Source organism: Pipistrellus hanaki (genome assembly GCF_964339955.1).
Source record: "Pipistrellus hanaki genome assembly, chromosome: 3".
NCBI classification, from domain to species: domain Eukaryota; kingdom Metazoa; phylum Chordata; class Mammalia; order Chiroptera; family Vespertilionidae; genus Pipistrellus; species Pipistrellus hanaki.
In genome coordinates, this window is record NC_140505.1 from 168882229 (window position 1) to 168898693 (window position 16465).

Sequence of the window (16465 nt, forward strand, 5' to 3'; positions counted from 1 at the left end):
TTTCTATAAATTTAAGGAAGGATGTCACAGACTCTGGGAAATCCCACGTGTCTTTTCATGCTACACCTACAGTTGTGAGAAAGCACATTTCAGACAGTAGGGAAAACCCACCGCTCACCACAACAACACATTGTAAATTGTCTGGGCCACTGGGGCATAAATTAAAGGGAACTGGAGTGGTGGAGCGATTAGAAGGGAAGAGGAAGGGGGCGGAGACAGCATCGGAGACTATAAATGATGAGCTAGAGCTCCAGCAAAGACACTCACTGTGGACTGGCTTGGCCTGAGAGTAAACAGAGGATATTGGCTAGCGTAAAGATGGAGTCTGAAGATTGCTCCCTAACAGACAACAGCTCCGTGGAGAGAGGACGACAAAGTAAGTCAGATCTTGTTTTCATATACCGCTTATAACTGTGTATATCGATGATATACACAGGGAGGGCCAAAGGCAGGTTTACAGTTGTAAGGACATGAAACACAAAGTTTATTCTGATATTATTATTGGATTAATTACGGTGTTATTTTTCCATACAAACAACTGTAAACCAACTTTCGTCCCCCCTCCTCCACTCCTCACCCCATGTTACAGGATGTAGGGACTTAGGGGAAGAAAATGAGCCTTTGACGTTTGAAGAACTTGATTACATTCTATGTCGGTCAGGATAAAAGAGAAAATGGGAAGAAGTCAATATTTTTTTTTAATCTATGAAAAGATAAGATTCCTGAGAAGAGAGGAAACACAAAGGTGCATTTGAGAAGATTTTCAAAGATGTGTTTCTTTGTTTCAATGTATATGATCTCATTTTCTTAGATGAAATGATAAAACTCCCTGCTCTGGTCCAGTACACTCTCTATAATTTTTTTCCATATCCATCTGCACATGTTTCAGGAAGCATTGGCTTTCTTTACAAAAATTCTGTGTAGCTCATAAGCCATTACGCTCTTGACTGCCTTCACTTTGTACCTTTGTGTGCTTTCTGCATGCCCCGTCTTGTGTGCTCATGACAGCATCTTCTAGTTGCTGAAAATAAAGGTTTCCAATCTTTGAGAGAATAGCTATATAGGCATCTTTTACATTTGCAGTGTCTAACGGGAATGTATTCAGAGAATGCCATGAAACAATTCTTGAAAATGTCATCTTCTGCTTCTATAATCTTTATGGGACTCTTTTTCTACATTCCATCCTTCAGTTTCATGCATCCAGTCACTGGCTTCATTTTCCAAATGAATCAGACATTTTTCTTTTCTTTTTTTTTCATCAAAATATGACTATAGTAGCTGTATACGATTTCCTCTCTTCTATTTGTCTATTCTGTCCAGAGACCTATTCTATTTATTATACCAGAATTTTCTCATTGTTTTTCTATAACTGATTTCTATGAGGCTTTCTTTCTCTTTCTTTCTTTTTTTCTTTCTTTCTTTCTTTCTTTCTTTCTTTCTTTCTTTCTTTCTTTCTTTCTTTCTTTCTTTTCATTTATGTCTCTTCCTTTTTTGAATTATTGAAGTACCCCAAAACCTAATATGTAGGAAATACAGTTTATTTGTAAGCAGTAATTAAGGGATGCGTTGTGGATAGCAGAGCTGAAAAAATCTAGAGGAAAGATTGTTTTTAGAGTGTGTGTCCACTAAACTATTTCGCATTAGAAAAGCTTTGTTCACCTCCCCTAAACCCATCTTTCACTTTAGAACAGAAGATCAATTATGGATAACAAGTACAAACTATACAAAATTTCTAGGTAACCACATAACCATAACTCTATGGACTAGTTGAACTACCAAAAAGAAAAATAATTGTAATAATAAAACTACTCAATAAATAGAGGGCTTAGTTCAAAAAGGTTCTAATTCAGGAATTCTTAACTTTGCCTGAGATCATCCCCATTTCCTGTTGAATGTTTAGTTTATGCTGCCTTATACATACTTTATTCATATGGGGGGGGGGGGAGACAAAAAACCACTGGGCATAACCCTTAGGTGACTCAACCTGTAATGGTGGGTTTATTTTCAATTTCTCCATTAATGGACAGAGACCATAATCAGAGCGGAAGGACACTCTCCGGGGGAGTGTTTTGTCACCTAGGTGATAAACCAAGCTGAGCAACAGCAGCCCTCACTAATGGATATAAAGTACCATCTAAACATCCTCTGCACGGTTCACCCACCGGCTAGGCCGACAGACTGAGATGGACCTCGGAGCCCCTGAGCTGTCTGCACGAGCTGATACTGGCTGGGGAACAAGGGCTGTGTTGCTGCATTGAGGCTAAGAAGCATGATGAGAAGTGAAACTAGACAGAGAGCTCTGAACTTGCTATCTACCTACTATGGGCTCCTTCCGGTAACAGCTGAATTCTGGTGGGGGAAAGGGAAGATTGGCTTTGAGGAGCTGAAAGAAATAGAAATAGATAGGAGCGAAGTAGAGACATATCGTGAAAAATCTGAATGCAGATCCAGGCTGGGAAAAACCACCCCCAAGGCAGAAGCTGATGCTGACATTCAGTGCATGTAAATTCCTCCTTAAGAAAGCAATGTCTCAGTCCAGTTGAACTTCAGAGAAATGTCTTAAGGAAAAATACACGCATTTCAAGATATGGGCTCCTAATTGTAAAAGTCATCTATATGCAAAAGCATTCTCATTTCGAGGCTGTTTTGATGGTAAATTTTAATATCATTCAGGTAGCAATTTTGTATGTCAGTTTCTCAGAACATAAAAGGGAACTATGTATTTCTTGTGAGGCCAAGGTTTTGAAAATGCCACTCTTTCTAGCAAAAACCAAATTCAAACTCTGAGCCACAGGATCCCAAGCTCTCCTTTCTCCATTACTTATTTGTATTTTGGAACAGATACCCTACCTTCTAGATTTTCTTTGATGTGTGTCTGTGTAACTGAGAATCATCACTGACATCATATTTATATTCTATAATAAATCCTTCCACAGAAATATTTTTATTGGTGAAATCAAAATTTTACTATGTGTTAGCATTAAATAAAGGATAAATGGGGGGAAATAACTTCTTCCCAATGTTTGGTCTTTGATACTGTTATATTTCTTCTATTATTTTGAATTATCTTGAAAATTCAAATATTTTATGTGTTTTAAATTGTGGTATAGTTTACATAGAATGGATGCCTAGATCATAAGTGTGCAGTTTAATGGGGTATAGTTACAACTCCAATCAACATTTGAAATTGTCATCTCTCTAGAAAGTTCTCCTGTATTCCTTTCTACTCAGATTACCTTTCCTACACACATAAAAGCTTTCACTTTTCTGAATTCTGCCACCATAGCTTAGTTCAGCTATTCTTAAATGTTACATTAAAGGAAATATGCAGTATGTAACTGTAAGTGGATTTTTTCACTCAACATTTTTTTACTTTTTCCATTTTGTTGCATGTATTAGTTGTTCTTTTTTAATATATGCCCTTTTATGGATAATAGCGTAATTTGTTTATCAATTTTCCTGTTGATGTGCATTTGGATTGTTTCTAGAATTTAGCTCTTAAGAATAAAACTTCTATGAACATTTTTATACAAAGTATTTTTGAGACATATTTTCATTCCTTTTGAAAAAAAAATACATAAGAGTAGAATTGCTGGATCACAGAGTAGGTGTATGCTTAATTGTGTAAGAAACAGTTTTCTAAAGTTATTTTTTTCATTTTAATCTTCTAACAGTAACTTAGGAAAATTTCAGTTGTTTCACATCTGTACCAATTTTACCAAAAATTATCAGTTGTTTTTATTTTCTGTCATGCTAGTTATAGATATTAATATATCAATTCATATTTTCGTACTATCCCCCATTTATTCTCATGTACATTATTAGTCTTAAACAATAAATAGTAAATACAGAGAGGTTAAGGGATTATGGTCATCTAGGGTAACCAGGTGTTTTATATATGTTCTTATTGGGATTAAAGCAATAAAACTATGATAGATGCAGAATTTTCATAGCTACTAAGTACATATGTTGGGAAGATGTTTTATGAACTCATCATTATGCCTATATTGTTTCATTTCTAGCCAAAAAGAAATTGTCCAAATTGACTCAAACTTGGGGGAAACTGGCATCAATTTTATAGATGTTAGGGAGACACATTACTTTTTAAATGAAATACTGCAAGAAAATTTCAAATGTCCCCATCTTACTTCTGTCATCTGCCTGAACTCACATCAACTTTCTCTCTTCAGATAATGGGGCCAGCCTTCACTTTGCAACACATCATGAAGGGTCCCTTCAAGTTCCTATCCCATGTGCTGTACTGAATGTGGTCATCATCACCGCTTTGATCATAGCTCTCATAGCTTTATCAGGTGGGTCTGCACTTCATGAATTCATTGAGTCTCTTTGCTGTCCCCGTTGTAATCTCAGCTGAAATCAGTCAGATTCCTTGGTCCAATTAATCAGCAATTCCGAGCAATTTAGCATCATCCTATATATCATCCACGGTGGATTTCCTAAAAAAAAAAAAAATACTAATACAATTCCATGTTCCTTGGGTGGTTAATGTAATGCTATTTGGAGTTTTCTAGAGCTTTTCTTTTTTATTAAATGTATTGGGGTGACATTGCTTAATAAGATCATATAGGTTTCAAATGTACATTTCTATGATACATGATCTGTATATTGCATTGAGTGCCCACCGCCCACAGTCAGATCATCTTCCCTCACCATCTATTTAGCCCCATGTACTGTTTACTGCCCTCCAACCCCCTTCCCTCTGAAAACTACTGTGTCTATGAGTTCCAGTTTTATATTCTCTCTTTGTCTCCACAACTCAGGGGCCTTTCTGTAAGTATGAAAAGTGTCTATGATTTATGATTACTGTGGAAGAAAATTACATTACTATGGATTTAAATATGAAATGACAGGAGCTGGCTTAGATTCTAAAAAAATCAACAGTTAGTTAGAAAAAAAATGTGGGCTTCACTTTCATTATTGACAGAAAAATGTAATATCTATTCTAAGCCATAGATTCATCAAGATTTGGTCAGTCTTTTGTCTTTCAACTCAAAGACTGCCAAATTGTGGCTATGAATAATTATGACTGGATCTAGAAACTCCCAGAGTCAATTGTCATGAGATATTCAAAGTATACCACTATACCAAGATGCATTTGTGTCTTTTAGAAACACTATATTTATAATTTTATGAAACTTTTCCAGCCATAGATCTTTTTGTGTTCTGAATTACTTCCCTGCAAATAATTCTCTCCTTCATATTCCAATATCGTGTTTTCTCTCCTGAAAGTTTAAATCCCTCCACTTCTGCATTCAGATTCAAAACCCTTCTTGAAATTTATAAAGCACTTTACCCTTTCTAGTCCAAGGCTGTTTTTAAGATTTTTCTTGTCTTTTGTGATTGTTTGTTTGTTTGCTTGTTTTTGTTACCACTTTTGGACATTATGGCCCAAGAGCCACCTCCTTTTCTCTTACTAGTATACCCTGTCCAATGATGATTAGGCGCAATGGGAGATCTGATAAGATGAGGACCTGCCTTCTCATGCTTCTCAGAATTTGCCTTTTTGCCTTTCAGCCTTCACTTTATCACCTACCCCAAGAATGAGGTTTGCATGCTGTGGGTATTTAACTTATTTTGTTACTAAAACTATTTTCCTGTCCACAGTGGGCCAGTACAATTGTCCAGCGCCATATATGTTTCCGGAACCATCAAACAGCCATGCTTCTTCATGCTCAGATGATTGGATTGGATACCAGAGGAAATGCTACTTTATTTCCAATATAACAAGGAATTGGACCTTGGCCCAAAACTCTTGCTTCAAACACGGTGCTACCCTTGCTCTCATTGATTCTAAAAAAGACATGGTAAGATAGCATTCAAACACCATTTCATAAAATATTGCTATTTACTTTTATAGAGCTAATCTCTGATTTCCTTCTGTTTCCTGATAAGTGAAGAAGACATTATACCTATGTCCATGTAGGAACAATTAGTCTGAGGTCAGATGAGGGTTCTAATTAGTCTTGTCAATTTGATTTGGACACCTAGCCTCAAAGGCTAGAAATACAAATGAGTCAATTCTATACAGAGCTAATGAATGATCAGCTATTTTACTTGAGATGCACCTTTTGAGAAGCTGATTTTGAGAATTATTACATATATTTACTCATAATAGCTGTTTAACAAGTATCTCCTTTGTCATTTTTTTTCAAGATCTTTTTAAAAAGATATGTGGGTAGAGCTGAACACTGGATTGGGCTGAAAAATGATGCTGGTCAGACATGGAAATGGTCAAATGGCAAGGAATTTAACAACTGGTAAGTTTCAAGTTTATCTTTCCCAGCTGTTAGCGCAGGGAAACCATTTTCCGTTTCCGCTCTTCGCTTTTGTTTGCTTATACTCTTTGGAATTCTTTAAAGAAAAACTTTCATATTATTGTTTTTACTCTTTTCCTCTACTTGGAATTCATACAATAAATGCTTCTAGTAATTTGATCTCAGAAAAAAAAAATGTGAATAGAAGCTCAGAAATATTCCAGGAATAATTGTGATGATGAAATCTAACATTTCCAATATCATATTAATATTTTACCGATAAACTAGTTTTTGACAAACAATTCCCCCTTATTCTTTCCCTGTTCTCATCTCCACAGGGATAAAGAACAATATTTTCATATCTAATTAGCAGCTTCTGTGGACCTGAAAGAAAACTTCCCCCAGAATTAAAGATGCTGACTTTATTTTATTATCACTTATTTTATATTTTAAATACAGATTTTATCAATTTCAGAGAGGAAGGGAGAGTGAGAGATAAAAAACATCAATGATGAGAGAAAAATCACTGATCAGATGCCTTGCGCACGCCCCTTACTAGGGATCAAACCTGCAACTCAGGCATGTGCCCTGACAAGGAATTGAACCTTAACCTCCTGGTTCACTGAGCCATGCTGGCGGGCCCAAATGGATACACTTTGCTCCTAGCTTTGTTCCTTCCTTACACTTACTCCTCCTCTCAATCCCTGTCTCCTCTCTCTCTCTAGATTAGTCTATGATCATTTGACTGACAGGCTTGCTTCATGCATTTCTACTCAGTAAGTATGTAAATAAATAAATAAGTAAACAAACAAATAAATAAATAATGCAGAGGCCACTACTACCACAAAGTTTTTATGTTCATGTAACTCAAGGGAAATGATGAACTGAAAGTAATTCTCCATTTTTTTATTGTTCGACAGGTTCAACCTCACAGGGTCAGAGAGCTGTGCATTTCTGAATAGCACAGAGGTCAGCAGCACAGAATGTGGAAGGCATTTACATTGGATATGCAGCAAACCCTTCAAACAATGAGGAACCCTGTTTGCATATAGACTATCCCATCATGGAACTCAAGGCAATTCATGTGGATGGATGCTGTTCTATGGTCAGATGTTTACCATAAGGACTTTGTGGGAAAAACTTGCTATGATTCTGGAAACTTCCTTCCAAACAAGACTGTGGAAGAAAGGCAGGGAAATTGCAGGACTATCTGCATTGTAGAGCACCCTTGTTGTGACCTGAAAACATCACAGGTTGATGGATATGTATGTCCAAGATGGAGAAGAATGACTTTAAACCTTTTGAGTGCACTTTATACTTTTTCAAATTCAAAAATAATATAATAGGTAGATTTAGAGTTATTATTTATTGCCGAAAGACTACCAACAATGAGTGTCCTTCACGCATTTGCACTAGTAGAAGCAATTAGATGACAGTATTAAAAACTGAATGTAAACAAAAGAAATTGTAACTGGTAACACAGATATTTAGTCTAAATGCATTTGTTGAACTCAGAAGACATTTATAGGTGGACAAATGCTTATGAAACTAAGCTTTGTACTGTTTCTCTCTTTTTGGAGAAGTTTGCTAGGCTACTTTGTCACTTTTTTACTCCCAAAAGACTGGGATAACCACATATTTATGTTGTCTGTTTTTACTTCTTCAATGTCTTTTTCAATGGTACTTAATTCTTTGCCTTTAAAACCTTACCCACCATATATTACAAAGATAAAAACAAAACCAAAGAGCATGAGAAATATTTGTAAAGCAGATTAAGTGTCGGAAATATGATGTGCAAATCCCTATTAGAAAAAAATTCTGTTTTGTTCAAACCTAAAATAAGACAATATCTGATAAGTGTGTGCCTCTCCTAATTAATGTTATCACATGCAGTACTTCATGTGAGGTGTTTTTAGTGCAATAAAGTGTTTGTCTTTTGTATTCAGTGCAATTATAAGCTGCTTTTATGTACGTTATAATAAAAATGGAAACAAAATGATTTCTGAGAAGTGTTTGCTCACTTAAAATACTCTAAAAATTATGTCTTACTAGAAATAAGAAAAACAGAATGCCATAACATTGTTTTTCAAAAAGTTATCTACTGTAATACCTTAGCTTTATGATGTGGTTTCTACTTTTTGAATTGTTTTTACATGTCTGTTTCCAAAAAGGCCTTATCTATTCTTCTGTATAATAGCAGATGCTCAGTAAATATTATAATTGACTGGAAAAGAATCTATGCCATTTAATATGTTTCGTCTCTATTGTTTTCTTATTCTTTATTGTTTATCACCCTCATACTAAAGAAAAACATAGTAAGCCTGACCGGTGTGGATGGGTTGATTGAATGTTGTCCCTTACACCGAGAGGTCATGGGTTCAATTCCTGGTCAGGGCACATGCCTGGATTGCAGGCTTGATTCCCCAGTAGAGGGTATGCAGGAGGCAGTTGATAATCTTTCTCTTTCATCAGATGTTCCCCTCTTTCAAAAATCAATACAAAAATTGTTTTTAAAGATAGTTATAACTAATAAACAAATTTGAAGCAGGAGATGCCTAATGTCATTTTGTGGGGACCTATTTATAACCGCATTCTCTCTCCAATAAGAAAATAATTGGTCCTAACAACCAAAGCTCTAAAAGCATCTTGTTCAATTCAAAAACGCTATACACATTTTAGTCATCTACTCTTCTGAGTCATGGTAGAAAAAAATGTCTTGTGATTTGTGTTCCATGAAATGTGTAAGCAGAAAGTGTTGCTGTTAAGAGCCAGATCCCAGGAGAAAGATTGCCTGAGTTCATCTCTGCCATTCACTGGTGGGATAGCTGTTACCTTAGAATGAGTTAGAAATTCATTCTAGAATTTCTGGAAACTGAATTAGTTAATACATGAAAAATGACTGAGAACATACCTGGTTGAAGAGCATTGTTGTTATCTGTGTTTTATTTTGCTTTTCCAAGAAAATTTCAATTTCTTCCTCTGGAAAGGAAAAAAATTCTTTACTGGCTTATTTTACATAAATTTAGAAATTCAATAAAGTTAAAAGTATTTTAAAAATGATAAGGTGCCATTAAAATGTTATATACTATAGTCAGTCTTAAATTGACTCAAAATTTTATAATATGAATATGGCAATGCTTTTTCTAAGTTTGTTTTCAATTTTTATAAATTTGACAAGATTTTTATTCATGGAAATGTATCATAACTAAAATTAAATTGCTAAAAAAAACTCTGAACAAAATGTTAAAATATACATATATATAACCAGAGAGACTGCTTGGGATAATATAAATTGATTTAGTTTAACCTTTGGAAAACAGTTTGAAGATACTTATCAATAATCTTAAAAATACTCATTCTTTCTTTCATGTGACAATTTTGGGGAGGGGAGATGAGTGGATTTTACAGGAATAGTCTTGGATAAACCATAATCACAAAAATATTTATCTAATGGCTTTTTTTTACTAGCAATAAGTCAAAACCACATAATTGTCCAAAACTAAAGATTTAGTTAAGTATGTTTCTACTACATGATGAAAAATATGCCAACATTAAAAAAATAATAATGAAGAAGAATGTTTAATTATATGGGAGAATACTCAAACTGTTCTTGCTAAACCAGTTAAAATCATATATATACAGTAAGATACCATGCCATTAATAAGCATTATATTAATAATCATTATGCTGAGCTAAAAGTAAATTAGGACCTGTTGTATGATTCCATTTATATAAAATCCAAGAACAGGCAGCACGAAGGGACAGTGACAGAGTCAGCGGTTGCCTCTGTAAGTGAGGTGGGAGGAAGATGTGGGAGGGGCATGAGGTGCTTTCTGGTCTACAGCTTATTAGAGCGGTGTTCATCAGCATACACGTCTGTCAAACGTAACGAATAGATACTTTAGCGCCACATTTTATTGGATACAAATATACCCGCAATAAAACTTGTCAACATATCAAAAAACACTAATCATATGTTTTGTGCTTCTGTAAGCAGAAAGAAAGAAAAATTTCAAAGATAAACAAAATGGTTTCCCCTGAGTAGTGGGAATATGGGAAATATTTATGTTCTTCCCTATGCTTCTCTATAGATTCAAATGTCCTAAATAGTTATTCACTCTTCATAAGAAAAACTTTTACTTTAAATAAACCCAAATACAAGATCATTAAAGCAAATAATTTTATGATTTAAAGTACAACCTTACTTCTGGTAACTAATTTAGAAATAATTACTTTCTAGTAACTGCAAGTTTGCTTCATGAATCTTCCCCATGCTGTCCTAAATTGTCTTTTGGCTCCGCCCCCATTATCCCTCCCCCGCATTGTGGGCACCCACAAGTGGCAGTGTCCCCTAGTGGCTGGATAAATTGTTGCACTTTTTGTTTTGTCTTCTCTTGGGCCAGAAGATATATTTAACCTGGGAACAATTGTTACTTTTATTTGCAAGCACAGTGTGATAGTGTAATCAGTTTTTGTGTTTAATTATAGAGACATTTCATCTAGCTTCTGGCCCCAATAGAAATAAAATAAAAATCTGCACTCCAAATAGTAATATCTAAAATGCACTTTTATTCTGTTTTGTTTTTCAGCTTTATTGAAGAATAATCATTATACCAAAAACTATACATAATTAATGCATATTTTTTGCTACCATCACTACAATCCAAGTAATACACATACCATCTCCAAAAGGTTACTTTGGTTCCTGTGTGGGTTTGTGTAGGTGTTGTGGTAAGAAACAGCGTGAAAACTAACCTCTTAATGGATTCAATAAAGTTGCAATGCACAAAATCAATATATGAAAACCAGGTGCATTTCTATACACCAGCAATGCACTATCTGAAAAAGAAAGCAATCTCACAATAGGATCAAAAAGAATAATCTATTTAGAAATAAACCCAATCAAAGAGAAGAATGACATGTATTGGAAACTTTAAAACATTGATGAAATTAATTAGAGCAGACACAAGCAAATGTGAACGTATTCTGTGTTCATGTATTAAAAGAATTAATATTGTTAAAATCTTCATCTTACCTAAAGTGCACTATAAACAGTACAATTCCTAACAAAATTCCTGAGACGCTGTTTGCAGAAATGTATTTTTTAAATTAACATTTATCACCCTCATACTAATGACAAAAGACCCCAAATAGGCAGAACAACCTTGAGTGAAAAGAACAGAGATGGAAGATTTACACTTCCTCATTTCCAAATATATTACTAAGGTACAATAATTAAGAGTATGGCACTGGGATAAAATTTAACATGGAGACCAATTGAACTGAATAGATAACTAATAAACCCACACAACTGGTCTTTGACAAAGGTGTCAAGAATACAAAATGGAGAAAGGGCACTCTCCTACATGTTGGAAAAACTGGAGGTCAACCTCCAAAATAATGAAATTAGATCTTTATTTCAACACACACACAAAAAAAATTTTGCTCAAATTGATTTAAAAATTGAGCACAGGATCTGAAACCATGAAAGTTCTAAAAGGAAAGATAGCAAAAAAACTTCTTGACATTGGTCTTTGCGATGATTTCTTGAATATTACACTAAAAACACAGGCTGTCGCAAAAGGTTAGATTTCCTTTTTTATGGCCAACTAATATTTCATTGTGCAAATGTTCCACAACTTTTTCACCCATGCCTCTACTGGTGAGCGAAAAAATAGCTTGGCTATTATAAATAATAATATGCAATGATCTTAGAGGTGCATATATTCTTTTGCATTAGTGCTTCGTGTTTCTTTGTATATTCCCAGAAGTGGAATTATGGGTCAGAAGGCAGTTCCATTTTTACTGTTCTCCACACTGGCTGCACCAGTCTGCATTCCCACCAGCAGTGCACAAGAGTTCTCTTTCCTCCACATCCTTGCCAGCACTTGTTAATTGATGACTAGCCATTTTGACAGGCGTGAGGTGAGAAAGTCAATTACAAAAGTGAACAAGGAATACATGAAGAATTAGTAGAATCCAATGTCCAAGACGACTCTGAAGGCAGAGGACATAAGATCATTGGTGGGACAGAAGGAAACTGCTCAGTGAGAATGGTGCTGGCTAATAACTATTAAGTAGCTAGTACCCGATGGCAGGGAGAAGGCCAATAATGTGAGTAAGAGAAGCTCGGAGGGAACAGAACCCAATGAGAGGCTATGACCAGAGAAGAATGGAATTGGAAGGAGCTGAGGTAGCAGTCACTGAGGAAAGAAGGGTCTCCAGAGAGTCCTCAGCACAAGAAGGTGACACAAAAGCTGGAACTAGAGAGAGCTAAGCAGAGGGTGGTGAGTAACTGGACCTATGGAGTGTCTGCTGAAAGAGTGGATGTCAGAAACAGAGAAGGCTAAAGCCAAAAGGGTCAAAGAAGAAAGCCCCCAAGTTCCTTGCACAGCAGCTCAACCCCCACCCTTGCTTAAGCAGTGATCTTGCTGTAAGAGACTGAGACAGAGAAGCATTGATCAGATGCTCAAACCTCAGAGGGAAGGTAGGGGAGGATGTGGGCGAGGGAGAGAACCAACCAAAGGACTTGCATGCACGCATATAAGCATAACCAATGGCCACAGACACCAGGGGGGTGAGGGCATGAATAGGAGTAGAATGGGGGGCAATGGGGAGATAAGGACATATATGTAATCCTTAATCAATAAAGAAAAAACTATATTTACAAAATTTTTTAAAAAAAGAGTTACTGAGAGTTGACCTTAAGTGAGAGCTTATGCAGGTGGCTGTAGGAGATGGAAGATACACGCTCTAGCTGGGAACAGCACAGGGCCTGGCAGTCCTAGCAGGAGACACATTTTTCCATATTCCTGGCTTAACCAAATCCCTCTTATCCTCACATTGCCTTTTCTATGGCTTCTCCTACTCAGTGCCAACCCAAGCTGCACTGGGGGCTTGGAACTCCATAGGCCCTGCTAGATAGAAAGATACAGGAAAGCATGGAAATAAATTCACCACTTTTTCCAAAGAGAAATCCAGTCTTGGGCCATCTCTGTCATTTCATGGCAAGTTCTCCACGCTTGGAAACCAAGAGATTATATTACAAGTGCCCAAGATCAGAGGCTTCTTCTATGAGGCTGAGTAGAACTGGCCTTGGAGGAAGACTTTTGGGGGATTAGATGTGGATAGCCCCGACCATTAGTATACAAGGTTAAATGGTCTCTGACAATAATGGTAAGGTGTGTGAGTGTGTGTGTGTGTGTGTGTGTGTGTGTGTGTGCGTTGCTTTATCATTTGCATAGGGATTTTACATACATTATTGTACGTGAAACTCACAACAATTCTGTGGCAAGGCATTCCATTTTTTGTTTGTTTTTCTCAATAAGGAATCAAAGACATAAAAAAAAACTTAAGCCATTGATTCAAAATCCAAGTCAAGTTTTGCCTCTAATGACACTTGAGATGGGAGAGGATGACTGCTTAGCCTTGGTAAGGGACTCATTCTGCAGATTCCTGAGCCCTTCTAATACAGGTTGGCCATTACATCACTGTGCCTGGAGTTTTGCTGTGGAGCCCTCTACGAGAGGGTTAAGAATTTTTATCCATACTGGCCCCTGCCTTGCCCAATCTATCACCCAAGAAGGATAATATTCTATCACAAGTGGCCCAGTGCATGAAATTAGTGCACAGAGGAAGGGCGTTCCCTCAGCCCAGCCTGCATCCTCTCCAATCAGGGACCCCCCTTCAGTGATATCCAACTGCCAGTTTAGGCCCGATCCCTGTGCTGGCACCCAGGACTGCGGAGCAGGTGGTTTGTCCCTATCCTTGGCCAGAGGCACAGGCACAGCTGCTAGCACCCTGGACCCTGGAGTGGGTAGCTTGTCCCTCTTCTGGCTGCATCCTGGCTAGTCCCCATACCTCTCTCTCCAGTGTTGAGTGTCTGAGCCATTATGGCGTGATGGCATGAGGGTGTGACGACTATTTGCATATTAGCTCTTTATTATTATATATAGGATTTTCTAAGAGTTTCGATTTTTATTGTCTCTGTGTTTCCATAATTGATGTTATGAAAGTGGGAAGAATACAGGAACAAAACAGAATCAATTTCTGTCTGGGCCTAAAATTATCTTACCAAATTGTAACCTTTCACAAATATTAGCAAAAACTGACATTGCTTTCAGAGTGACATGTGGGGAAAGAAATGCACCGCACGCTCCAGTGCAAACAAATTAAAAATCAATTCTAAATTTTTCCCCCCCAAATCTCTTCCAGAGAACCTCAACTTTCTAATCTTCATCCATACAATTCCTCACATTTCCGGTCCCTCTCTTTCTCAGGTCGTCAGATCTTCCCCTAACATGTTACATTCTCCTCATTGGTTTTACAGAGAAATCCACCTCTCCCTAGTCCTTATCCCGACCCTAGTTCACAAATTTGTCATCACATCTTGGGAGTAAGTGGGAACCCTCACTCATCTAATCCAACATTTTACAAGAAAGCTGATGTTATGTATAACAATGCATTTTGGTTATTTCTGCTGAGAAAGCTTCTTTGCTTTTTCTTATATATTCTCTGTATTTTCATAATAGTTACATCTTTTACCTCTTAGTAGTTATATCTTTAGAAAGATGGGCTAAATTATTATATAGGAAAGTTGATGACATATCCCCAAGGTAGGACAGTGAAGGCATATTGCTGTCCTTGCCAGCTGAACACAAGCTGCTTCTGGTAGTTTTTGCTAACAGGTACTGAGGGGGGAGAAAATAATTTGTCAGGTCCATAGGTGCGTGCCAGATGTCAAGCAACGTGTTAATCCCCTCCGGCCACAAAACCACGACAGAAACAGCAGCTGCAGTAGACGTCACTACCTGGTTACGTTTACAATAACTCACTGTCATTCTCGAAGATTCATCTCTTTTCTGTCTAGAGCTAAAACCACTACCGTGAGTTGGGTGGGTGTTTGTTAGAAATCGCCACCCCCATTTCTTTCAAGTTATTGAAGGTGGCACTTAACCCTGTGCAAGAACGTGGCAATGCTCCTGGCTAACTCTTGTTATTGGAAGAGGCATTCTAGTAGCTTCCACTCGTTCTTTCCCATCCTAACAAGCTCTCACTCCACAGGCCATGGAACCAACGTGGGGATCCTGCCAGTTGTGGAGTATTATCTATTCCAATTACACATTTCAGAACGGGGGCACTGACCACATACGTGTTTGGTTCAAGAACCCACTGGACTCACTGTGAGGCCTTCCCAAGCCAACACTCCATAGTGGAGTACCATCATACTCTCCGTCTCCTACTTGGTGTCCGTACGGAGCCAATACCCAGTAACTCCCCTGAAGTCTGATTATTTCCCTTCCTTCAGTACACAGATACCCAGGCAGATGGCTATAGGTCTCTTTGAAGAAAAGTGGGGGGAAATTAACTGCACAAACTTTTTCACTTTAGCAGAGTCCTTCTGTAATGGGCTTGCCCTCTGCCACAACTCTTCATGAAAGAGATTCCTGGTTTGTAAACCGGCTCAAGTCTGGAATTGAATGAGGGGACATGGCACTCTGCTTTTAAGATTTGAGTTAGACTTCTGTTAACTTGCCCTAAAACTCTCTTAAGGAAGGGTATCTCAAGATTCTTAAAAAAAAAAACAAAAGTTAACCTCCTCAGACAGAAATAGAAGGGCTCGTTAGGAAGTAGAGCTCTATGTCCATAGATTGATTGGAATCTTCCCATATTCTCTAGTCCAGTTTTTAAGATCTCATTCCTTCTCAGTCAGTGCCCTCACTTTAACAACAGACATCCTGCAGTGTTGGGAATCCAGGACATCCCTCTTCTCAGCCCCTAACAACGCAACTAATAGTGGTTTTATTTCTAGACCAATTCTCTGGAAGTCTTCTAGGTATTTCTAGGGACTTGTTTAGTCCCTAAACACACTAACAAAAATAAGTAATGAGTCTGAAAAGAACACCCAATTGATAGACCTATAGCTTTTGGCCTTGTAGAGAGGTGTTGCAATAGTGCCCTCTTTTGGACATTCTGAGAACAGCACCCTAGTAATGGATTAGTTAAAATAGTTCCCTCTTGTGGACATTCTGAAAATAGCACTCTTATAAGGAATTCTGTGATTCTGAAAAGAAAACTCAATTGACAATCCTAGAGGGTTCTTGCCCTGCAGGGTGGTGTTCCAATAGTACACTTTATTTATTTTTTTATTTTTTATTGATCTCAGAGAAGGTGAGAAAGCAAGACAAAGA

At 37.2% G+C, this 16465-nt stretch overlaps 1 protein-coding gene across 1 annotated transcript; it reads left to right on the plus strand.

Annotated features, from left to right (window-relative positions):
• Nucleotides 1-207: 207 nt before the first annotated feature.
• Nucleotides 208-8825, plus strand: CD69 (CD69 molecule). The gene is made up of 5 exons (XM_084877282.1): nt 208-376; nt 4191-4313; nt 5626-5825; nt 6175-6278; nt 7196-8825. Exons 1-5 carry the CDS (start codon nt 319-321, stop codon nt 7305-7307), a joined length of 597 nt encoding a protein of 198 aa, XP_084733408.1. The 5' UTR covers nt 208-318; the 3' UTR covers nt 7308-8825.
• The last annotated feature ends 7640 nt before the right edge of the window (nt 8826-16465 follow it).